We start from the raw sequence: 26,869 nt of genomic DNA on the forward strand, positions 1-26,869 counted from the left end.
AATGCTAAAGTTTCCAGTTTCTTTGACCAATGACTGCTGATGGCTTATGTTCTTATTGAACGGTTACTCAGATGGATCCTTGTCTCTTTCTGCCCTTTTAGTTGGCTGTCTGGTTGAATCATTGTACAGGCTTTTGTTCAAAAGTTACAATACAAAATACTACTTTTATTTCAAACCCTTCAAAAACCTATGAACATTATATTCCATATGTGACAATAGATTCTCCTTAATGTTACTGACTGGTCCTTTAAAGTCTAAGTTAAATGAAAAATATAATTTTAACCCTTTAAGATTGCATTCTCAGATATAGTTTACCTCTATTTAACAATGTATGCCAAAAAATATACAAAAACTAACTTATTTTTATATCAAAATCCAAACATTGTGTCTTCCTGTAAAACAAAATGTGACGTGTAAGCATAAACTAACCAATTTCAACCAATAATATGACATTCACCTATCAATCTTCAACTTAACTTCTTAACAATCTTCAAAATAACATTTATTAGTAAAGAGGACTTTTGACAACCTAAAAGCATCAAAAACCATTAAAAATGTGGCAGTATGAGGAGCTAAGATGAGGCAGACAAGGTATTTAATAAATTAACGTAATACAATTGATCAAAAACATTTTCCATAACTCAAGTAAACTTTTTACATGCTCCTTGCTTTGCACACAGGCACTGTGTCTGATACAGAGCACTGCCCGCACATCGATCAGTCCCTATGTAGCAGCCAGCAGCGCGTTACACTGTAGAAATATGGTGGATGTGGTCCAACGTTAGAGTCCTGCTGAGCCCCCTGAGTCACTTCAGCAGGTGTCTCAGCTGGTCCTGCAGGTTTTTCGAGTGTTCCACGCTAGAGGGTGGAAGTAGAGCACACACACAGGAGAGTCAGTGCACGTCATCAGTTTGTGTTATGGCTTACTGCTGAGACAGTGATGTCAGCTGCTTCTGCTCAGGCATAAACAGAACGCAGAGTTTAGACTTACTTCTTCTGGATGGCCTCCTGCCTTAGTGCAACACACAGACACACAGACACACACACAATCTTTCAATATTCCAGTTTGAACAAGTGTTTCACATATTTGTATTCACAAACAGCTGATTGGTACTCACTGGTATTGTAAATGTGTGGTAATGATGGACATTTTTCTAAGACTCTGGAAGACAAGATGATACTGATGTTGAGTTGTGCCATTTTAGAGAATCAAAGAGCAGCATATCACTTATTATTATTATTATTATTATTATTATTATTTTTATGGACTGATAATTTAGCAGCTCTAATTTAATTATCACAATAATTCACAATAATATACATTTCCCATTATCAGCCATATATATAATCACCACTGTGTTTGCTGACTGTGGATTATGTTCATACTTACATCCTCAGAGTGCAGGATGGCATCCTCCTGAATCACCATATTTCTCGCTGCTTGACCGAGAAGCTGGGTAGGAACAATACGGCAACTGATTCATTTGTAAAGCATGACTGATATATCGCTCGGCTGATATTAAACAGCAGAGTGAGAGCGAAGAAGCAGCTCTCAGCGATGTCAACTAGAATCGCTTAACAACGTATATGTTCAATAATGAGTTAGGAATATTTCAACATGTTGCACAATCAAAATTAGGCCCGATGTTCCCACATTTCCTTTTTCATAAATTTGTATCAGATTTTATCCCTTCTTCTAAATCTAATCCCCAACCCTAACCCCCAACCCTAACCCTAACCCTTCTTAGAAATGTGGGAACATAGGGCTGACCCCGCACAATCCACTAGGAAAAGTTCCATTTTCATTCCAGCTCAAACATTCACTATATCAGCCACCATATTGGGATTTTTTCAGCTTTTATATACGTCTCAGTCTGAAAGATCCCATATGGGTCGGGCTCTACTACGGTCATCCCCAGTTCATCTGCCAGTGGTTTAATACTGCTTCAATGTGCTTGTTTCTGTCACACAAAAAGTTCCAAACTCAGAAATACTCAGTTTAGTGAAGTTCAACTGCTTGACTCAAACTATTAATCCATTAACTATTAACATTAACAGAAGAGCCGCAGATGACTTTGCTGTTAATCGTTTGAATGAAACCAGCTTTAATGAAGTTAACCAACCGTCACTCAGTGTGTACATGTGTGTACATGTGGGAATATTTTGGGATATTTTGGGCAGATTTCCAGTTGGATCTTAAAATATGTTTTGGAAAAGAAAACGTGATTTGTTATTAATATTCCCCAACTTTTATTCCTCCCACAAAGCACAATATATCATTCATGTGGTCATTGTTTTAGCTAAATTTTACATTCATAAGACATCATTTAAACAAACGGATCTCTTTCCATTTAAAAATAATAATTACCAAAACTCTTCAACATTCTGTCTGCTTCCATTTTCCTCTTGTGTTGTTTCTCTAGTTTGAACTATTATTATTATTATTATTATTATTATTATTATTATGTTCTACAGAAAACCTGGACTTTAAAACAACACTTCTATTCTATAAACTGTTTTTCAAATTAAAGGTTTAAAAAGGAATGCTATTGTTAGCAAGATGCTACTTTCTCTACGACAGTGGGTTTAGTTTAGTTTACCGTTTAAAAGAAGTTAATGTTCAGTTGCATTTTAATTAACCGAGTAAGTTTAGCTAATCTCTAGCTGCTAGCTGCTAGCTGGATCAAGCGAACGGAAAAGCTTACAGCTCACGTTTCAAAATAAATCCGTACTGATAGAGTCAATAGCAATTACGTCGCGATGTACTTGAAATGCTTTTATTTTGAAAACAAAAGACGGTTCTAGTGGTGTTTCCGTTTGTCCGTTAGCTCCGTTAGCTCCGTTAGCTTAGTAGGAATACTTTAGTGAAGCTGTTAGCAACAACAGCTAGCTGTAGTGGTTTTCTTTTACCTCCTGACTGCGGGATCCCTTCAGCACTTGGCGGGTCAGTGCGATCACGTCCCCGCTACAGGAGCCCACTTTATCGGATAATAAACCTTTGACAGACTGGCCGAATCGCGGCTGGGACTCTGCTGAAGCCATTTTCTGTTTTGGCTAACGACGGTGCGTGGGAAGGGTCAAAACACACACCAACGCGTCTAGGCAAGACAGAAATAATGAACAAGATGAAATAAGTATGGTAGAAGGACACTGAGTCACTGATGATAAATGATAAGGATGGTAGTGCTGGAAGAAATGAAAATATGAAAAAATACAAAATGAAGCACTAGAGAATAAAATACAATAGATGGAATAAAGTAAAAATACAACATCACATAAAAGCAAGTCTATAAAAATGGATTTAAGAAGTGATTTAAAGGAAGAACTGATTCTGTATCTGACAAAGCTGAGGGGCCCGCTTTTACCCCAGGGTGTACTTCTGCTGTTGCTGGGGGTTCATGGAGAGATTTTAAAGTAGATCAACTGATTGAATAAATGATTTGATTAAAACACATCCACAGATCCCCTTTGTTAATAATACATTTAGGTGTTTGTGAAAAGGATTGTGTGATAACAAGTTAGAAACAAGCAGAGGAGATAAAACAGCTAAATATAATGGATAAACTGTTGCAATAGATAAGTGGTTCCTAACCTGGGAGCCAAAGTTTCACACGGGGTCACGACGCCTTCTTGATTTCAAGGGGTGTAAGAAAACTTCAAAACATATATACAGTAGCATTTTGTTCATTTCTGTGAATAAACCTAAATGAAATAGTTACTTTTAGTTAATCAAACGAGACACAGACAGTTCACCTGTATGAACATATTATAACATCCACTATTATATCCATATTTATAAGATTAATAGTTAAAGAACATCCAGTTTGAAATAAATTCAATTGAACATATTTGGAACATAAATGGTGGTGTTGATGAAGGGGTACTGGAGTTCATCGGACTGGCCTGTGGGGGTATGCTTACACTGGTTTAATGTTTGGTTTAATATTTTATAAACTGATCCTATGTTTTGTGTGTAAAACCTTCATGTTGTAAAGTGAGCATGAACTACAGTAGTTGGAGCAGAAAACTGAATACTCGAGTACAGTAGGGGTTCTGTGGGGGGCTGCAGTACCCCCTAAAATCTGACATAATGAAAACCACCACCAACTTATAATGACTTTCTCCTTTTTTAGTGGGATTTATATGTACACACTGGTATTTATGACCAGAAAGAGGTTTTCTGTCGTTGTTACTATTACTATTAAATAGGCTTTAAATGTTACTGGCCATTTAAATGAATGCAAAAACCATGAATGTCAAGAATTTAGCATTTAGTCTGATGATCTCCCAGCACCCCCAGCTCTGACTGACTCACAGCGTCCCTGCTCAGGTAAAGTACAAATACCTCAAAGCTGCACGCTCTCACAGTCTCCGTCATGTGGATCTGTTTCGTCATGGTTCTCTGCAAGGATTCAATGAATCATCTTATCTTGTTTAAATTGGCCCAGCCTTAAATATTCAGACTCAAGGATTTGACATTGAAGGAGCTGAATAAAAGCGTGGCCCTGCAGCAGCTCTAGGCCTTACTGCACAGCTCCTCTCTGCTATGCTTAGCCTCTGCTGAACCAGACTCCCCCCTCCCCCCTCTCTCTCAGGACCTTCCTCTGCTATACGGATATGGCTTGGTTTCTGTGCGTGTGTGTGTTTTTGTTCGTGGGCCTTGCTTTGTTGGTGCTACAGTGGAAGCTCAAGAGGTCTGGTCCCCAGGAGCCCCCCCGCCTCCCAGCGCTACCTCTGATCGGCAGTCTGCTGAGCCTGCGGAGCCCTCACCCTCCGCATGTGCTTTTCAAAGAACTGCAGGGGAAATATGGACAGACGTACTCCCTGATGATGGGCTCCCACTGTGTCATCGTCGTCAACCAGCACGCACATGCCAAAGAAGTGCTGCTGAAGAAGGGGAAGATATTTGCAGGAAGACCCAGAACTGTGGGTATTCCTCCTCTTCATTGTCTTCCTCCTCTTACTAGAAGCAGTACTCATGTATGTCTTTTCCTTCTCCGTCCCTGTCCTGTGTGTGATGAAGGTAACCACAGATGTTCTGACCAGAGATGGGAAAGACATCGCATTTGGAGACTACAGCGCTACCTGGAGGTTCCACAGGAAAATAGTTCATGGAGCTCTGTGCATGTTTGGAGAGGGCTCAGCCTCCATCGAGAAGATCAGTAAGTTCACTGCACTCCTCCAATTATTTTTCCTCTCACTTATCAAAAGGGTTCTAAACTGTACACACTTCTAGCAGTATTTATCCATACAGATAGTCAGTGACCCTGATACTCTAGAGCAGTGGTTTTCAAACTGGGGTCTGGGGAGCAACAGAGATCCTTGAGTGGGTTGTAGAGGGTCCCCATCAGGGGTGGCTCTTAAGGGTTGGCATTTCTGTGAATAAACCTAAATGAAATAGTTACTTTTAAAGTTAAGATTATTATGTAAGATATAAACATGATAGGGTGCAGTTAAGACCTGAACATAAGCTATATTCACAAAGCGTTTTACACAAACTTCCTGCAGTTATTGTGTTAATTGTACAGTTTATCAGTTGTTCTCTACTTTTATTGTTATTATTGAATATGATATCCATAAAATCACTGAGTCAGGGGTCAGTTTACTCAATGTTGGTAAAGGGTCCCTTCAGGAAAAAGGTTGGGAACCACTGAAATAGATCACTAGAGTAACAGATAAATGGTTGGAACATCCAGCTTTTGCCTCTCTATGTGGTTAAAGTAGCTACAGTGAAAACTCGACCAAATCAAACTAGACACAGACAGTTCAACTGCATGAAAATATTGTAACATCCACTATTATATCCATATTTATATGATTAACAGTTAAACAACATCCAGTTTGTGGCAGCTACCACTCCTAAAAAATGCCTGGCCACCCCAGTTTGGTGTCAAATGCTGTCAAATTTAACACATTCATTTAAAAAACAAAAAAATCGTTTTTATTTTTTTTAAATATAAAAATGTTCATATTTCAATTCATATTTAGTCATATTTGCTGAAACGTTCACTATATCCTGACAGTAGAACATGAGACAAAATATTCTGTGAAACAATGGCGGTCCTCTGGGTCCTCCTAGTGCTACTAATGACATCTCAGACCACCAACAACCTATATGTGATTGTTTGTGATTAAATCAGCATATATTTCTACCTCCCATTAAAGTCTCCATGCCACCCTTTTGGAATAATAGAATATTTTAACTTTAATCACTGTTATGGAAGTTGGAACAACAAAGGAAGAATAGACCATTTTGATTGATTGTTATTAAATAGTGATCATAGCTTGATCATTGTTTGACTATGATTTTTTAATCTTCAAACCTAAAAATAAAAATGACGCAGAGGTGATTACTTAAGACAAAATGCTCTCAAATAGGAAGTCTTTTTTGTGTGTGGAAAATACATACCAGAGATGCACATTATTGTTCCTGTGTTCTGCTTAGTCTGTGCAGAGGCTCAGTCTCTGTGCTCTGTCCTGTCGGAGGCAGCGGCTGCTGAACTGTCCCTGGACCTGTCTCCTGAGCTGACGCGGGCCGTCACCAATGTCATCTGCTCACTGTGCTTCAACTCGTCCTACCGCAAGGGGGACCCTGAGTTTGAGGCCATGCTGCGCTACAGCCAGGGCATCGTGGACACTGTGGCAAAGGACAGCCTGGTAGACATCTTCCCCTGGTTACAGGTAGGACGTGAACACTCTGAATAAGCAAGAAAACATAGGAACATACAGGAGCACCATTCATGAGTCTTTTATCAATATTATTAATACTTCATTACAACTGCTGTTTGCTGTGTATCTATAAATGATTACTAGACACTGTCTTAATGGTATAGGACTACATTTCCCATAAATCCCTGAAACTTTCACTATATTCTAACAGTAGAATATAAGAGAGATAAATCAGGTTCCTCTGGCTCCTCCTAGTGCTCCTATTGGCATTTGCAAGACCGAACAAAATCCACCAATCAGAGCCAAGGGTGTCCAGGTGGCCATAATGTTATGGCTGATCGGTGCATATATGTTTAGATATATATGTACACATATATACATTAATTACATATAAAATATCACCCTGTATATATAAAACAAATGAATGATGTCTGTCTCTTTCACAGATGTTTCCCAATGCGGACCTGCGTCTTCTAAAGGAGTGTGTGTCAATCAGAGACAAACTTCTACAGAAGCAATACGAAGAACACAAGGTACAGTCGCCCTTTTGCTAATAATATCCTTTCCTGTCATTAATGTGGTTAAAGATGGTTCAGATTTAATGGTGATGTACTATAGTTGGCAAGTCCCCATATGCCCACAATCTGTGACTAGAACATCTTACAAAGAAAATTTGTCACCAGTTATGAAGAAATGGAGAATTTCTCTGTAAACATAATTTTGCTGTTAGGTTGGGCATTTTAACATGGGGCCTCGTGGAGATTGACTCACTTCTGGAGCCAGCTCAAGTGGCCGCTAGAAAACTGCAGTTTTTATTACTTAGTTTGCAGCCACAGAGGTTGCACTCATCATACTAACTCGTCAAGCTTCCTACATGTTCTCCTAACTTATTATTGTTGTGATACACAAATACTGACATACTTCACTGTGGCAGTCATTTTAAGTTGCTCTATCTGCTAAATGCAAACCCAGTGAAATACTGTATACTATGAGTGTGTGTGCTGTACAGTGACACGGTGCTCCCTCTCTCCCAGGCAGACTACAGTGACCATGTGCAGAGAGACCTGCTGGACGCTCTGCTGAGAGCCAAGCGCAGTGCGGAGAACAACAACACGGCAGAGATCAGTGCAGAATCCGTAGGCCTCAGTGATGACCACCTCCTCATGACTGTAGGAGACATCTTTGGAGCCGGCGTGGAAACAACCTCCACCGTGCTCAAATGGGCCGTCACCTACCTCATTCACCACCCGCAGGTGAGGCTGGAGCGGCAGTGTGTATGTGATTTGGGTAGGGGGGTTTTTCCCTGTGGTGTAAAAGGTTTATACTTTAAAAATGTATCCGAAGAATTTGGCTGTATTCTCCTCTCTAGTCCTCAACACACTTGACACTCTGAATTCAGTTAGAGTTTGGGTTTAAAATTTACCTTTTTAAATGTGGAGAAGTCAATCTTAGCTGCCTGAAACTGCAGTTCCTCTGTGGTCCACTAGATGCTACTGCTATGACTTTAATTGTGAAAGTGCATACCACATAACCACAATGCCAATGTAAACCCTTGTTGCATATCATACCCCACGGTCTCCTCTCATTTACTCCCCACTATGCAATAAAGGTTGAAAATGCCCAAAATTATGTTTGCAGAATATGGATATCTCTGACTGTGTGTGTGTGTGTGTCTGTTTAGGTGCAGAGGCGTATCCAGGAGGAGCTGGACAGTAAGGTGGGTGTGGACCGGTCCCCTCAGCTCAGTGACAGAGGCAGTCTGCCCTACCTGGAGGCCACCATCAGGGAGGTGTTACGGATTCGGCCTGTGGCCCCTCTACTCATCCCCCATGTGGCCCTCAGTGACAGCAGGTACGCTCAATGCTGCCAGGATGGAACGTTTGGAATATTTGTTTCATGCACAGGGGAATTTCAAACCTGCTAACAATAAACCTGAGAGAAGACCGTCCCTATAACCTCCCCTCTCTCTCCCTCTCCCTGTCTGTGCAGCATTGGGGATTTCACAGTGAGGAAAGGAAGTCGAGTTATCATCAACCTGTGGTCTCTGCACCATGACGAGAAGGAATGGAAAAACCCTGAGCACTTTGACCCTGGTGAGAGGAAACTTCAGTGTAATTGTTATGTGTCACTTATAGAGCCGATAGGCCTTTTCATCATATCTGCTGGGAAAAAGGGTTAATTGAATTTAATTGGTAATAGAAGTCAGTTTTTTGCTGAACTCCATAAAGAACGAGATTAATGATGATACAAAAGGATAAAGCCATGTCTGGCTACTGTTATTGTTACTAAGGAAATGAGGTGTAGAATTGGAGTTAACTGTTCGTTGCCATTGGGCGTATGGGGGTATATCTGAAATCCTGGACAAACATAACTAAATAGATATCACACTAAGAAGAAAAATATGCACTTTTATTATTTTATTTATCTAGATGAACTGACTCTTACAAGGTCCAGTGTGTAGGATTTAACGGCATCTAGCAGTGTAGTTGCAGATTGCAACTCCCTCGCTTCACCCTTCCCTCCCAAGCGCAAAGGAGAAACTATGGTGGCCACAAAACGCAAAACATTCTTCAATAACAGTTGAGCAAGCCACAGTCCAAACCTCAGTCAACTTTCTCCTTTCCTGTACTTAGATATGCTTTGTGCTAGGTTTTTTTGTGTTGAAAAGACAACCACATTTTGAAGATGGATAAAACATAAAAGTGAATGTAAGCAAAACGATAGCTAACTAGCTAGATAATCGTTAGCTACCGTTTTGCTCTGTAGCAAGGTTATTAGTAGATTCAATTCAGTTCAATTCAATTAAATTTTATTTGTATAGCGCCGACACTTTTCAAATAGAGCAGGTCTAGACCGAACTCTTTATAAAGATGTGATCTCTTTTCCTAGTTCCTGTCAGTACTCGTGCTGCAGCGTTCTGAATTAATTGGAGCATTTTAATGGACTTATTGGGGCAACCTGATAATAAAGAGTTGCAGTAATCCAGCCTTGAAGTAACAAATGCATGGATTAGTTTTTCTGCATCTGTCTGTGATAGGATGTGTCTAATTTTTGTAATATTACGTAAATGAAAGAAGGCAGTCCTGGAGGTTTGCTTTATGTGGGAATTAAATGACATGTCCTGATCAAAGATAACTCCAAGATTCCTGACAGTGGTGCTAGAGGCCAAGGTAATGCCATCTAGAGTGACTATATCTTTAGACAGTGAGTCTCTGAGGTTTTTGGGGCCAAGTACAAGAGTTTAACATCAGAAAATTGCAGCTCATCCAGGATTTTATGTCCTTAAGACATGTTTATAATTTAGATAATTGAGTAATTTCATCGGGCTTGATTGATAGATATAACTGCGTATCATCTGCATAGCAATGAAAGTTAATGGAGTGATTCCTAATAATGTTGCCTAAAGTGAGCATATATAAAGTAAATAGTATTGGTCCAAGTACAGAACCTTGTGGAACTCCATGACTAACTGTAGTATTTATTGAAGAATCATCGTTAACATGAACAAACTGCGAACGATCTGATAAGTATGACTTAAACCAGCTTAGTGCGGTTCCTTTGATTCTCAAGTCTCTGTCAAAGAATATTATGGTCAATGGTGTCAAATGCAGAACTAAGATCTAATAATACAAGTACAGAGACAAGTCCATTGTCAGAAGCAATCAAAAGGTCATTATTAACTTTAACCAGAGCTGTCTCTGTGCTGTGATGAACTCTAAATCCTGACTGAAAATCCTCAAATAAACTATTGTTATGTAGAAAGTCACACAACTGTTTGGCGACTACTTTCTCCAGAATCTTAGAGAGGAAGGGGAGGTTAGAAATCGGTCTATAGTTGATATAGATAGTAGTGTAGAACATTTATTAGCTAATTAGCTTATCTACATCAAGTTAGCTTGCTGGTTACACTAATGTTGGCAACATGCTAGTTAGGTGTGTAGGATTTAGTGGAATCTAGCCAGTTTCAGGTTGCAACCAACTAAACACTGCTCGTGCCTGTATTTGACGACCTGTGAATGATAATGGACTGAGAAATGCGTATGAGAAACTACGGTGTTTAGTTTGTCTGTTCTGGGCTACTGTAGAAACATGGCGATTCAACATGGCAGACTCCATGGTGCCTGTAGATAAAAATTCCTCATTCTACCGTAACAACAACATAACAGTTCTAAGTGATTATACACTAATGAAAATATACCTATCAATATTATATTCCATTTCTGGCAGTACAGCCTCCTAAATGTTACCAAAAAATGCAAAGAAATATTAACTAATATAAACTATTCACTATTTTTCAAATGTGGACCAAATATGAGCTAGCAGCAACTTAGCTCCATGAACAGCACTAGTTGAACCCTGATTGTAAGGGTTGTGTGTGTGTTGATTCTGATTCCCTCTCCCAGGTCGGTTCTTGGACAGCGACGGCACTGGTCTGATCATCCCGTCGTCCAGCTACCTTCCGTTCGGCGCTGGGGTCAGGGTGTGCCTGGGCGAGGCCTTGGCCAAGATGGAGCTCTTCCTCTTCCTGACCTGGATCCTACAGCGCTTCACCCTCTCCGTCCCACCGGGCCACCCTATGCCCAGTCTGGAGGGCAAGTTTGGCGTGGTCCTCCAGCCTGCCAAGTACAAGGTGAACGCCGAGCCCAGACCAGGCTGGAAGACGAGGTGCCAGGCATGTTGAGGCTGGCCACATGTTCTCGAGAACAGTGGCTCTCAGTTGTGACCTGAGAGTCTGTGAACTGGACATTTCTTCTTTTTATGCATGACTTTTATTATTATTTCTAATAAGTAATTCTAGTAACACTATCTCACCAACAGTTTTGAACTCTATTTATAAAATAAACCTTTGGGTCTGATATACAGTATTTGAACAAGTTCTCTCTGCTGCACTTCACTAAATCATCTCCCATACCAATAGGAAACACACTTCTCCATACAAATAACTGTAATTCCTGCAGCCTCTCAACCAGAACCTCGGTCAACTTCCTGCTTTCCTGTACTTGCTAGGCCAAAGACTATATAAATAAAAATGGATGTAGTCCGTGATGTCACCCATAGGTCTCTGAAGAGGTGTTGTGAAGCTTAGTTTGGTCGGCAAAAGCAAGAAGACAGACAAAAAGGAGTGGATAGTGAGAATGAAAGGAAATGTATGAAATGGAAAAACTGACCGACCAAAGACTTTCATTCAATATATTCCATAAGACAGCAGGTAAACATGGAGGACGGGATGAGTTTCAACAGCAAATTCAAACAGGAGCATATTAGAAAACAGGGAGGGTTCTTACTAAAATAAGATCAAATACATTTATATCATGGGTGAAATAATAGAAATAAAGGCATGTTCCATTCTATAAGGTTTTCTCTGTGGTTAATAGAGGCCTTACCCACAATTTGATGCAAGGTTATTATAGTTAACTAAAACTAAACTAAAAGGTGTCAAATAATTTTAGTTAACTGAAATAAAAATTAAAATAATATTGTGTACTTACAAATCAAAATAAAATATACAGGAAATGTCTTAAGTTTTAGTAAATTTGGTCATACACAACAAACAGAGACTGAATGTACATGACTGTGAGTCAACGCAGTAACAGAATCTAGCTTCATATTTGATCAGCCCTGCCTAGTTTGATCTGGGTTTGATCATTAGCATGCATGGTATCGTTTTTTATTGCAGCCAGTGGATCTGCCCCCTGCCGGCCTTTATATACAATGCAGGTTTCTGGCATTGGTTTCACTTCACAGACCCAGAAGCTCTGTCCATTATATATACTATCAATGGTCTCATTCCCAGGATGTCAAATACAGGCACTTTGGGACCCTGGGAATGAAACTCAACAATCAATGATCATCAAGCTTCCAACCTAAATCGTCTTTATATCTTTCTGGGCTCTGATTGGTTGTTTTCATCCGGGCCTAGTGGATTCTTGCAGACCATTTCAATTCAATTTTATTTGTATAGCACCAATTCATAACAGAAGTTATCTCAGGACACTTTTCAAATAGAGCAGGTCTAGACCGAACTCCGTTTATTAACATTATTTACAGAGACCCAACAGTACCACCATGAGCAAGACCTTGGGGACAGGGGCAAGGAAAAACTTCCTTTTAAGAGGCAGAAACCTCTGACAGACCCCAACTCTAGGTGGGTGGTCGTCTGTCTCGACCAGTTGGGAGAGAGAGAGAGAGAGAGAGAGAGAGAGAGAGAGAGAGAGAGACAGACAGACAGAGGTGCACAGCAACAACAGTAGCAACAACTACACTAATAGTAGTGACTGATGATGATGATGAACATGAATAGCCATTAGGGGCGATAGAACGAGCCAGGGGAACCTGATTTTTTCACAGATTATCTATCTTGTATAACTGTCAGGATATAATTAAAATTTCAGCAATAATGACAAGTTTTTTGTATTTTGTTTTGTCTTTATTGATAAGTAAATAAGATACAATGACAAACTTACTTTGTAACAAGTTTCCTTTTTCCATCATGTATTACACTTCCTACAGTAATATTAATTTTAGTCAACAGCTTTGGGCAAGCTTTACCAGGCCTGTATCAGCTGCTGCACTGGTGTGTGTGTTTTCATATATTAAGACATATATATATATATATTTTTTTTTTTAATCAAGCTGCCCCACTCTATGTGTGCCTGAAGCTCAGCTCCAGCTCCAGCAGTGTAAAGCAGCCTGAAGTGCTTCCATGCCTCTATAGTGAGCGGCTATCACCATTCATACACCTGTTTTGTTGGGGTATGCTGAGTGACACACAGATCCCGCCCCCTGTACTTGTCCTTTTATTGTAATTGGTCCGACACCAGTGTCTATGGAAATTCCCCCGCGCGACCCTTGGCTCACACCTGACCGTCGGCAGTCAGCGGGAGAATGCGCGAGGCCGCAGGCGGACACAAACACACACACACACACACACACACACACACACACACACACACACACACACTCAGCTGAATCCAGCAGCACGCTCACTCTCAGACACTAGCGACAGCTGCTTCCGTTAACCGGCGGCTCGAGACCACCGTGACCCCGCAACAACTCCCACGAAGAGGGCGACAACAACATGCCGCGGTCTTTCCTCGTGAAGAAACATCATAGCAGTAAGAAACCGAACTATGGAAGACTGAACTCAGAGACTGAGGGTAAGACTCTTTCTATTGGCCACATCATGCGCGTGACTCATTTTATTTGAAAAGGAATAACGGTCAGAGCAGGAAGAGTAACAGAGTACTCCGTATAAGAGCAGTTTTGAGGCTTGGACACTTTTCTTTAGGGTTTGATTTTTTTTAAATATTATTATAAAATAGAAATTCAAGTTCAAATACTATGCAGTACATTTTACTTTTCAGAGTGAAATTACTGCTTTATTTTCACAACAGGATATAACTTAGAGTTACCTAACGTTACACTCTAAAAACAAATGTTTTAGCGAAAAAAAACGAAACAGTTTGCATCAGTCTTTTTGAGTTATGGCAACTGAAATTATGTTTAACAAATGTAGTACATTGCGTTAGGGGAATTAGCTTTTCCTTTACAATCAAAGGTGTTGCCACTTGTTTAATATTTGGTTGATAAACAACAAAATGTACTCTAAATCGATTCATTATCATTTATCATTTATCTTGCAACCATGCATCTATTTAAGTTGCGACAATAGGTCCACTGAATTACTTTTTAGTGTTAGCTAACAGAAATTGATACACTGTGACAACAGTAGGCCTACATTACACCTGCTAAACAAAAATACTCTAATATATATATTAATACATGTAACACGCTAAGCTTCAGAATTAGTCATTTAACCACTTATTTAAATATATTTTACCACTTGAAACTGAATGCAAGTACTTTTACTCAACTTTACGATGGGTTTTTCTTTCCTTTTTGGGGGTGGGGGTTGCAAAGAAACATTAGCTACAATCATGGCCTACTTGCTTTATGTCTGACCATCTAATATATAATAATTAATGACATACACACATCAATAACAGCGTCATTTTATATGATCCATGATGATACAGACAACTGGAAATACATTACAAAAAGAGCCCAAATTATGGTTTTTTTTTGGCCTTTTCATGCCTTTATTGGACAGACAGACAACAGATAGTTGAAGAACGACAGGAAAGGGGGGTAGAGAGAGAGGGGGGATGACACGCAGCAAAGGGCCGCTGGTCGGATTCGAATCCGGGCCGCTATCTCTACCAACTGAGCTAACCGGACGCCCCTCAAATCATGTTTTCAGGGGAACTCATGTCTTATTCAGAGGAGTCAAGTTCCCCCTGGCTCCCCTGTAGTTTGCACCCTGATTTACATTACTATATCTTCACAGATGTTCAACAAGATTAAGAGATTACAAACAGTTGGGGTTTGTGCTTAGAGGTTCAGTTACAGACTTTTTTTGGACATTGGTTTTTACAGACTTTGGAATAGTCCTATATTTATTCTACTAAATATTTTAAACCAGAGCAACCTTTCAAAGTTCAACACATCTATTTTTGTCTGTTTTCATTAAGGAAAATAATGCTGTGTGGAGAGAAACAAGAGATTTGTCTGGCCACAAACAAGAAATGTAGTTTTGTGTTTAGCAGGTGCAAGATTCGTCCCCAAAGAGTTACAGCATTGTCCCGGGGTCCTTGAGAGACCAGAAGGGCCCCATTAAGAAGCCTCAGGAGCCTATGTAGCAGCCTTCCAGGCTCCTCCTGACAAATCCCTCCTTCAACCTTTGTATTTGTTCTAATACAGCCCTTAAAGCGAGCTCGAGCCTCCCCCCTCCTCATACTACTGTATTGATGAACTGCCATTACCATCAGAATAGGGCCAAGAAAGAAGTGCTGGTAATAAGACTGAAATAATATTCACTTTAAAGGAAAATATACAGCGATATAAGCTCTGCAAAAGTGGTGATCTTGGTTTAATGCACATTTTTAAAGTATTATTAATGTTATTAGTAGTATATTATCACAGTAACTGTATTGTGTGTATGTGTGTGTTAAACTCGTATATCTGTATAAAAAATAGGATAGGATGAAAACAGTCGGTGGTAAAATTGGAAAAGCACTAGGCGGGGCAGATTTAAACCTAAAGTCATATAAGCACTACTAATGCTAAGTCTTTGAGTATAGATACAAAAAAACCAGATCCAATTACCAACAAAACTTGGACGACACATTGTAAATAAAATACAGTTGTGAAAACCCCTAATTTCAAGGCAACTGGCCCCATTACATTTTTGAGTTTTAAGTCAAACTCAGCAAGTTTTGAATTATACTTATAATTATTATTGATAATCTACTTTTCTCCTTTAGAAAAACTCGACTCTTTAAGTTTTAGAAACATTTTAAAATTTGAAAAATTGTTCAGAAAACTCATAATAATAACTAATAATTTGATATTTTCACCCCAGTAATAAAGAAAATCAGACTCACAGCTCACTGTGAAAGATTTTTGAAATTCCAAATTTTGTTTTTCTAAAACCTAAATATTTAAGTTTTTCTGAGGAACAGTAAATTACGTAGACAAGAGATTATAGGTTGGCAAAACCTTTTTAGTTTATTTTAAAACTTATAAGTTTGAGTTTGAAAAAAAAAATAGTGTGATGAACAATGTTATCGTCATTTTAAGACCATTTTATGCCACGGATATAGTGAGCATTATAATCCTGCAAGTACATCCTTTTAAAGAGCAATGGGTATTCAGAAATTGGAATTGGAATGTGAAAAAAATATTAAAATATCCTGAATAAATAAAACTTCATAAATGACACTTTGTGCACAAGATAGTAAATTTGCCGCTTTTAATTATTAAAAATGTCAATCAGTGTTGAGCACTATGAGCACTGACAGGGAGGGTGTGGTTTAATCCCATTTCATTGACAGTGGCCTGACAATGTGAGCTAACAGAAATAACGCAAGAGAAGTAACCTAAACAAAAAGTGTGTTCGTTTACAGTAGGACCCCGTTGCTCATGAAGCTGATTGAGAAAATAGGTTGTCAGGACCTTTTCAGATTAAATTCAGTTTAGGGTTAAGGTAAAAGTAAGTTGATTTATTTGACACATACAGTGCCTCTTTAAATTGGGGCCTGGCTGTAGAGCTGGGGAACATGGTGGTTTTTGTCTCTGTGTTCTGGAAGAGTGTGTGTGTGTGTGTGTGTGTGTGTGTGTGTGTGTGTGTGTGTGTGTGTGTGTGTGTGTGTGTGTGATGAAAGAGGGCAGTTGTGAGTGTCAGTTTTAGACATAACATCGGTGTAACGGTATCTGCAAGGCAACAACTGAATATCTGAGAGACAGGCCCACCATATTGACTGCATTCATGCTCACCACTCTGGATTTACATCATGTTCAATACACATTTCTCTTTTGAATCTTAAACTGCTAGAGCATCCAAAGCTATTGATAGAAACATACAATGGATGTATGTACCAGCTTTGCCATTTTCAAAGGGATCCCTTGACCTCTGACCTCAAGATATCTGAATGAAAATGAGTTCTATGGGAGCCCACAAATTTTGCTAAATAATGCTGATGGTCACACAGTTTAGCTTTATCAAACAGATTGCAGCTTCTGTGATTTGGTTATTGTTCTTGACCATATTGTGATTTCAATAATTCAATATATCTCTACCTTGATTAAGTCCAGCTTATACAATAAACACAGAATTGTTTCTGATCTCTAATCAAATAAAAACAGGTAGGAGTCGCTGTAATCATTTGTCCATAAAGAGACATCACTGACTCCATTTAACCATAAATCCACAAATCAATTGTCGTCTGAGGGGTTTGCTGCCAGAACAAAATGCAGACAATATACCCTTTTCACAGTTTAACTTAGGAGGTCTCACATTAGCTTTGAACTGTAGAATCCACAGACTAAGGACTTTAAGTGCAACACACAAACTGTCTGCACTGAGAAGCAGACAGTTTGCACATGGCTGTTAATTGATGTGACGCTTCTCAGTGTACTCTCACAGCTCTCACAGCATCTTTTTTCTGCTGCAGCAGGCAGATCAGTAACAGACAGACACGGCTAGAGACTAGTGGAGCATTTAGCAGCTAAAGAGCCAGATATTTCCCTCAGGAGTTTGTAGAGAGCGTAGACCAGAGCCATCTCTGCGTAGTCATCATCAGGGTTGGAGCTGCAGTATAAATTGTTATTGCAGGTTTAAGCAGCTATATGGGCCTGCATGGAGAGAATGGATGATTACAGCAGCCCATAATCTCACAACTAAGCCAAATGTGTGTGTGTGTGTGTGTGTGTGTGTATTCCACAGAGGTCTCCTGCTGCACGCCCAAAGATTCTCTCCTGCACAATGACATCCCCCCTCACCATCATTGTCCAGCACCAAGCCCACGGCTACAGCAGAGAGCCCAGTCCTCCTCCTCGTCCTGTTCTCTGTCTCTCAGAGCGGGCCGACTGCATCTTCCATCTTCTCCAAACGCCTCCCCTCTCTCCTTTTTAGGCCACTATTCGGAGGCTTGCAGCAGGAGCCCCACAGAAGCCTACAAACCAGTCGAATCCTGTACCAAAGTGAACCTGGAAATCCAGCACGTTGCAGGAGACCACAGGAGGAGAGAGAGTCTCCTTTCTCCATCCCTGCCTCTCCTGGCCCTCTTTCCAGCCATCGCTCCCGGCGGCCAGGAGAGCTTTGAGTGTTTGGACTGTCATAAAGAGCACTTTAGCTTCTCAGGCCTGGCCAAACACAAGCAGCTCCAGTGTGAGTGGAGCAGCAAGAAGTACTTCAGCTGTAAGTACTGCGAGAAGGAGTACGATAGTCTCGGAGCGCTCAAGATGCACATCAGGACGCACACACTGCCCTGTGTGTGTAAACTCTGTGGAAAGGCGTTCTCCAGACCCTGGCTGCTTCAGGGACATATACGAACACACACAGGTCAGTGAAACACACACATCCACACATTTAAGGGTCAGCGCATTAGAAAATAAAAAAAACCCCTCTTTATTAAAGGGGCACTCAACTAATTTTACACATCATTGTAGTTCCCTTCAATCATAGTGGTCCCCTATGCAAAATGCTGAGCCATATGTCATCAAACGATTTTATTCTTAATAGAACAAGTTGCTATCAATTTTTATTATCATTATATATATATATATATATATATATATATATATATATATACAGCTACAGCTGATATCTCCAGAACTCAGCAACTCACACCAAAACTATTTAGATGGATAAATAGCTCTACAGGAAAGAAGAAAAATATACATTTTTGATTTAGGGGTGAACTGTCCATTTAAGTAATTGACATTCCTGGTAAAGCTAGTTCACCATAGCTTGTGTCCAACCCTGGTCGGGTGGAGGGTCATGAAGGAGGGTCGGCCATTCAAACCCGTCATTCTGACTGACATGAATCTCTGTGTTCCCTATGCAGGAGAGAAACCGTTCTCGTGTCTCCACTGCAGCCGAGCTTTTGCCGACCGATCCAACTTGCGAGCTCACCTCCAAACCCACTCTGAAGTGAAAAAGTACCAGTGTACAAGCTGCTTCAAGACCTTCTCCAGGATCTCACTGTTAGCCAAGCACCAAGAGGCAGGCTGCCCGCTGTCCTGACAGCCTGCAAACGTCAACCCACTCCAAAACAGTTTTCTGTAGTCTGACTGTAGGCTCAACAACAGTGACTCTGGGCCGACCTGGTATGATCGTGTGGATCACAAAACTTCATGTCTGAGCAGAGGAAAAAAGCTGTGCCGTGACACTTTGAGTTTATGACAGCCTGTGTCTTCCATCAAAGCAATGGGCCCCATTCACTAATACGTGCACAGAAATGTTCTAACTTCGCACAGAAAATAAATGTGCAAGCAAAATTACAGTCGGATTAATGAAACATGCACATTGGCCAATTTTGGTAGTACTCTCCTTACAGTAGTAAATCAGAATCATTCTAAATTGACAGCATTTAGTTAAAAGGTGTGTTTTATGGTCCTTCAAATGTCATTAGGAGCACTAAGAGGAGCCAGAGGAACCTGATTGTTTCACAGATTAGGATATAGTGAAAGTTTCAGCAAATATGACAAAAAGTCATTTTTTAATAAAAAGTTACCTACTGAATGAGGCCCAGTGATTTTACGGAAGAAGCTTGACAAAATGACGTATTAACATGTGTAACTGCCTGTCAGAAAGCACTTGTTTAGTTACCCAAGTGTGTGTGTTACAAACTAACATGTATTTTTATTAGTTTGCAAGTTTACAATGCACAGATTGAGAACGCTACAACTCGGCAACAGCCACAAATGAATGTTTATGTTTGCTAACAGTGATGGTGGAACTGACTGACCAGCACTAGTACTTTCAGTTGTTTCAGACAGTTACACTGTCTCAGGCATTATAGAGCCTTGTCACTCCCCCCGCTGTGATAGGATGCTCCCCCTGACCCCATCTGAGACGAGAATCAGAATCATTCTAAAGGTGGCATTACATGTATGTGTCCCACCGTCGATGTCTCCAGTATAGGTCTGGATTTATAGTAAGGTGTCAGACTTCCAATGCTGATATTACCCCCACAATGATGACACCAATGTGTTGTAAATTATCAAGCTGTATCATGCTTTAAAGCTCCAGTGTGTAGGATTTAATTGCACCTAGTGGTGTAGTTGCAGATTGAAATTATGCTGGTCATGAAACATGCAAAAAACGTGAGAGCAACTATTTAGAGCCAAATGTTTGGTTTGTCTGCTCTGGGCTACTGTAGAAACATGGCTGACTCCATGGAAGGCGACCCACCTGAAGATAAAAATGGTTCATTCTAAGGTACAGAACAGTTCTTATTTTCAGGTGATTATACACTAATGAAAAAAACTGCATTTTGTTTGAAATGCTCTTAAACTGTCTGAAACTCCAGAAGTACTGGAAAAAACATTATGCTCTGTCAAAACATGTCATTGTTTGTATTAAATATGTATAATGTATATTTTTGTATTAAAGACGCTTGTTGACTTGATGAAATGTAACCCTGACCTTTTCATGTACTTGTTTCAGTGTGACAATATGAGGAAACAAATGGAACACTGGTGTTAGTAAGGTCATAGGGAGGAAGGTTTCACGCTGGAAGTGATAAATCCAAACTTAATTTAATTCTAAACAAATATAGTTTCACAATTATAGTTCTAACCACAATTCTTTTTGTGTCTTCTTAGTGACTAACAAATGAACAACAGAGAGCAGAAGTGAAATCAGAACTTCCTAGTTCTATTCCAGAAGTAAGAATCATCAAAAAAAGATAATTCAAAATCCCACTGAAATTTGTAACTACGCCAATAACTAAAAATCCAGCCTGTGACAAGAGAGGTGAGTCTGTGGTGAGCTCATTCATGTCTAACAGCAGGACAGAGAGGAGAAAATACATGTTTTTAAAGTAAAAACTAAAACTGTCTTTAGAAGAGAGTGTTGGTGACTTGGGTACATTTTCATGCTGTAGTTTTTGTGTTCTCATAAAATAATAGTTCGACTTCACAAAATTACAAAAGGTTTCAGTTTCTAAATCAACTGCTGTCGAGGACACTGATTTGTCTGAGAAAATGGAACGTAGACTACAGTAAGTTTTCAGAAAGACCAATGAAAGAAAGGCCGAAGGTGAGATTGCATTCCAGAAGATGACATATTCCTGTAGACTCCATCAGTAAGTGTTCGGTGTGTAATGTCACAGACAACCTCTGTAGTCTCATTTAGTCATTTGTTAGCAACTATGTTTTTCAAGATGTGTAAAAGCTTCAAAATTCATTATTGGGGTATTTACTGAATTTACTTAAAATCTTTTAAGCTTGTCTCAACCGTTCATTAACCCTTATTTCAGGCCTCTAACTAAAAGCCGATTCAATAAACCCACTGACTATGAGGAGAGGGAACCAGATGTTCTAAAATGCTAAGTTCTGGGTTTAAGGACTCATTCCTGCACCACTTTCTTATTAATTCATTATCAGCCAGCAGTTTTGGGTGAAAATGTGCTGTTTAATAAAAAGATGATCCAAGTTTTTCAACCAGCAGCAAACATATTTAACTCGCTATCACAATGCTGCAAACACTTGCCCTGCCCTACACCTGTAGTAAGAGTCTGAGCACCTGTTGTTTGCCCACCAGAATGGCTCTGTTGTGATGTAATGGAATGGAATACTATGAATAGTAACTTGTCTGTGGAACAAGGTCTAAATATTCCCAACCAGTCAGCCAGGTTCATTTTCAATACACACAGATGCTATTCTGACTTCCTGCAGGCCTATAAATACATGGAAAGCTGTTATATTAGGCATGAGGGCAGCTCTCCATCTCACAGTGTGTCAGTAATACAAGACAGCGCTGCTGGATTTAGCTGCTGTCAAGACATGAGGCCTATTATTAGGCTACAAAATCAGGCCAGCGGATACAGTAAAAACTGTATGTGTGTTTGTGTGTGACAGGTGGGGGAAGCAACAGACACAAAGACAATCAGATTATGCTGTATTGTATTTTCCACAGTAAGTGTGTTTCCATGAAGTCCCTCACCACAGGCCTCTGATGCCCTGCAAATGACACTGTTACTAAGACGTCCGCCAATGTGTGTGTGTGTGTGTGTGTGTGTGTGTGTGTGTGTGTGTGTGTGTGTGTGTGTGTGCTAATTAGGGTTGAAGGATGCAGAAGGTCAGATGTGGTGGTGAAGTCAGATGAGGGGAAGCAGAAGGAACATTTAAGGTTGTGTGTAATGCTGACCATTAAAATTGTCAGTGTGTGGGTATAGAATTAAAACAATAATAATAAAAATATTAAAGTGGTGTCTATGCAAGGTTTTCCTGGAGTTTCTTTATTTTTTAACTGGTCAAAATTTGGGACTTGTTTTTGTTTTTATGTCTCAAGTCAAGTCTTTATGGGGCCAAGTATTACTTTAGAGTCAACTCTAAAGTCCAGCTGGACACTTATACGCTCTTAAAAGATAAGGCATGCTACAATAAGAAGATTTTTTTTTGTTAATGTCAACAAATGTGTTTCTTATATCTACCCTGAGAGAGAAGGACAGCTATATTAACAGTGCCAACTATAATAGTAGAAATAAAGTATGACTAATAATGATGATGGAGATTTTAAAGATGATGATTAATAAATGTTTCTCAAACAGAAGGAAATAGTGCATTTGCTGTGGAATATTTTCCGTGGGGGATGAATCCACATTTTGTGCTCTAGTGAGTATTTGGGGCAGCAGGATGATGTATGTGGGATTGAGTCCTAATAAACTAGTGTTTATTCATAATAAAGGAACTTGCAACAGTGCTGCTCACTGATGTGGTTTTGGACTTTTGGAGCTCTATGGCACAGAGGAAGGAGATATATCAGGCTTTGATACAACATTTGTTATTAGATACATTCACTGCTGGTTCGAGCCTGTACATGAGATTTGATGAAAATTATACCACCAGATATATCCTTCAAAGGTGTACTTATCGCACATTGTCTTGTGAGTGAGGGGGACAATGTTAAAAGCAGCAGAGGCCTGATTTTTCATCCCCTGTATGGGTCAAGCTCAAGAAACACTGAATCCTACATCTCCTGTATTGCAACCATAAGCATGTTTTCATCAGACCCTTTCTTGTTGGTAACCCTGGCTTTCTCTTATAGTATTTGGCTCAAGCCCAATCTGAGAAATGGGCTTCTAAAAAATTGTGATGCATATTTCATGTTTTTGAGGCATTTTTTGAGAAAGTGAACATTTAAAAAAATAATGGAATGGAATGGAAAGCAGTTTAATCCACTTATATTTGCAAGGTTGCACAGAAGTCACATGGATTGCTTAAATTTGTGTTAATTGCTGCAATTGTAAAATCGTAACTTCCTGGAAGGACTGGTAAACACTTTCTGTCTCACTTTTTCAATATTTAATCCAGACTGCGATCTTTTGCTAACCTTAACTAAGTACTATAAATTGGCTAAACAGAACCACAAGAATGAGAATAAGAAAACCATTTATCATGTTTTAGTTGTAGTATAATAAGTATAATAATGTACAATAAAATGAGTGAAATACGATGTCCAGTTGGGGTGAGAAAGACAGAGACAGAGACAGAGACAGACAGACAGACAGACAGACAGACAGACAGACAGTTGCACAGCAACAACAGTAGCAACAACTACACTAATAGTAGTGACTGATGATGAACATGAAGAAGATGATGATGATGACAACAGCAACGATGGGGAACAATGAGCAGTGACAATAGTAATAATAGTAACTGTAATAATAATAATAACAATAATATCAGTGATATTAGCAATGGCAGTCAAGCACGACCATGGCAGGAGGCTCCACCACCCGATAGTCTAGGCCTATAGCAGCATAACTAAGGGATGGTTCAGGACTCACCTGATCCAGCCCTAACTATAAGCTTTATCAAAGAGGAATGTCTTAAGCCTACTCTTGAATGTGGTGAGGGTGTCTGCCTCCCGAACCACAACTGGAAGCTGGTTCCACAGGAGAGGAGCTTGGTAACTTGGTAAATTCTATTCTACATTTTACAGGGAGCCAGTGCAGAGAAGCTAGTACAGGAGAGATGTGATCTCTTTTTCTAGTTCCTGTCAGTACTCGTGCTGCAGCGTTCTGAATTAATTGGAGCGTTTTAATGGACTTATTGGGGCAACCTGATAATAAAGAGTTGCAGTAATCCAGCCTTGAAGTAACAAATGCATGGATTAGTTTTTCTGCATCTGTCTGTGATAGTATGTGTCTAATTTTTGTAATATTACGTAAATGAAAGAAGGCAGTCCTAGAGGTCTGCTTTATGTGGGAATTAAATGACAAATCCTGATCAAAGATAACTCCAAGATTCCTGACAGTGGTGCTAGAGGCCAAGGTAATGCCATCTAGAGTAACTATATCTTTAGACAGTGAGTTTCAGAGTTGTTTGGGGCCAAGTACAAGAATTTCAGTTTTAACATCAGAAAATTGGAGCTCATCCAGGTTTTTATGTCCTGAAGACATGTTTGTAATTTAGATAACTGATTAATTTCATCAGGCTTGATTGCAAGTAAACTTTTAATAAAAATTATAAAACAGTATAAAAAAAAAAACTTAATGCTAGAGGTTCATCTGCCTGACACATGGCCTGAAAACACACAGCTCTAGCATCATACTCCTGTTAGTTAAAGCTATAGTAGTATCTGTGAAAAAATCAGGTTTGAAGAAAGGATTCAAAGTTAATTCTCTCATTCCCAGTTTGTAGAATAACAATGCTGGGAATGAGACTCAACAATCAACTCTCTTCAATCTCCAACCCAAAGCGTGTTTCTATCTTTCTCAGCTCTGATTGGTTGTTTTCATGCAGACCCAGTGGATTCTTACAAACACCATTAGGAGCACTAGGAGGAGCAAGAGGAACCAGATTTTTTCACAGATCATCTGTCTAGTGTCCTACTGTCAGGATATAGTGAAGGTTTCAGCAAATATGACAAAAGTTATTTTTATAAAAGTGACCTGCTGCAGCTTTAAAATAGATAAGATAGAATCTGTTTGGAGTTAGGACATATAGGTGTACTTTTTAATTCTCCAGGTACACTTCAATGATGCAACGATGATGCTCATGTGGCAGCCATTTGTCTAAATATCCTGGTAAAAACAGTATATCACAAGTCTACTGTATTCCATATAGTGGAACTCAAAATGTAAAAATAAATACATACTCAACAATGCCATCATGAGTGTGTGAAGTCATATCAATATGGGGCAAGTGGGAAAGAATGGAGGGATTTTCTTCTAGAGACAGACAGGAGAGATGGAGCTGGATATATTTGTGCACTCACTGTGGAAAAGCAGCTCAGTCAGGTGCTAACATTTCCAACTATGCCAGACCAAGCCATTACACCCCCGCCTCTTTTTCCACCACGACTGGAAGAGAGAGAGAGAGAGAGAGAGAGTGTGTGTTTGCAGTCATCTCTGTGCACTTATTGTGAATGCCTTATATTGTTTAATAGCTCTATTCACCTACATTGTATTGGGATGGAGGCAGAAATGTCACAGGCAGACATATCTAAACCAATACTATCTGCATACGCTGTAAAAAATAGTTGCGAAACCTAATCATTTCAAGGCAACTGTCTTCAGTAAATTTTAAGGTCAAATTCTTAGTTTTGAATTATACTAATGATAATTAATGATAATTCACTTTTCTTTGAGACAAAAAATAAAATAAAATCAGAAGACAGTTAATATATTATATTTTCAAGCACCCCAATAATAGAAAAAAAAATCACAGCTCAATGGGAACAATCTTTGGAATGCAGAATATTTTGCTTCTAAAACTCAAAGATTAAAATTTTTCTAAATAAGAAAAAAGTAAATTACTCAACAAAAGTTTATAGATCAGCAAAACTTTTTTACGTTCATTTTAAAACTTAAAACTTTTTTACTGTGACAACTAAATGGGAGTAACCAATCATTAGTGGTCATTATTCAGTTGCTATTCGCAATCTTCCATCTTGTGTTTTGTTTGTTTACTTTGACAATGCAGCATTCAGTTCTGACTGTAATAAGCGTTAAAGGTCCAGTGTGTGACATTTAGGAGAAAATATTATCTCAGAAAAAAACAAAATTCTTGTACTTGGCCACAAAAACCTTAGAGACTCACTGTCTAAAGATATAGTTACTCTAGATGGTATTACCTTGACTTCTAGCACCACTGTCAGGAATCTTGAGACTGTGTCTGTCCCCCGACCACCTAAATTATTTAAAGAAATAAAAACAAGAGGAATTAAACATAAAACCCTAATAAAATTAAAACCAACTCCTCAGTAGCACAAAATAAGAGAATGAAATGTGGACTGTTAAATATCAGGTCTCTGTCCTCTAAAGCTGTTTTAGTGAATGAATTAATATCAGATTATGATATTGATTTACTTTGTCTTACTGAGACCTGGTTGTCCCACGAGGAGTATGTTAGCCTAAATGAATCCACCCCCCCCAGTCATATTAATACTCACATTCCTCGAGGCACCGGCCGAGGAGGTGGAGTAGCAGCCATATATGATTAGAGCATTTTAATGGACCCTAAACCTAAACTAAATTATAATTCATTTGAAAGTCTTGTTCTTAGTCTTTCTCACCCAAACTGGAAAACACTGCAGCCAGTTCTATTTGTTATAGTGTACCGCGCTCCAGGACCGTACTCTGATTTTATATTTGAATTCTCAGACTTTTTATAAGTTTAGTCCTTA

The 26,869-nt window shown here is 39.4% G+C and overlaps 2 protein-coding genes across 2 annotated transcripts; one reads left to right on the top strand and one right to left on the bottom strand.

The window, feature by feature from the left end:
- Positions 1-144: 144 nt before the first annotated feature.
- Positions 145-3,078, bottom strand: borcs7 (BLOC-1 related complex subunit 7). The gene is made up of 5 exons (XM_051424655.1): positions 2,911-3,078; positions 1,391-1,453; positions 1,119-1,162; positions 992-1,012; positions 145-858 (listed from the first exon to the last, which is right to left on the bottom strand). The coding sequence occupies exons 1-5, from the start codon at positions 3,040-3,042 to the stop codon at positions 807-809; spliced, it is 312 nt and encodes a 103-aa protein (XP_051280615.1). The 5' UTR covers positions 3,043-3,078; the 3' UTR covers positions 145-806.
- LOC127377076 (steroid 17-alpha-hydroxylase/17,20 lyase) lies at positions 2,927-21,131 on the top strand. Its single transcript, XM_051424684.1, is given in 12 exon segments — positions 2,927-3,063; positions 4,596-4,926; positions 5,024-5,162; positions 6,446-6,681; positions 7,116-7,202; positions 7,704-7,922; positions 8,351-8,520; positions 8,659-8,762; positions 11,073-11,299; positions 13,670-13,826; positions 17,954-18,571; positions 19,077-21,131. Coding segments are annotated over 11 exon segments (2,445 nt in total). The 5' UTR covers positions 2,927-3,063; positions 4,596-4,617; the 3' UTR covers positions 19,256-21,131.
- Positions 21,132-26,869: the final 5,738 nt, after the last annotated feature.

The sequence above is a fragment of the Dicentrarchus labrax genome, unplaced genomic scaffold (assembly GCF_905237075.1).
Source record: "Dicentrarchus labrax unplaced genomic scaffold, dlabrax2021, whole genome shotgun sequence".
Lineage (NCBI taxonomy): Eukaryota > Metazoa > Chordata > Actinopteri > Moronidae > Dicentrarchus > Dicentrarchus labrax.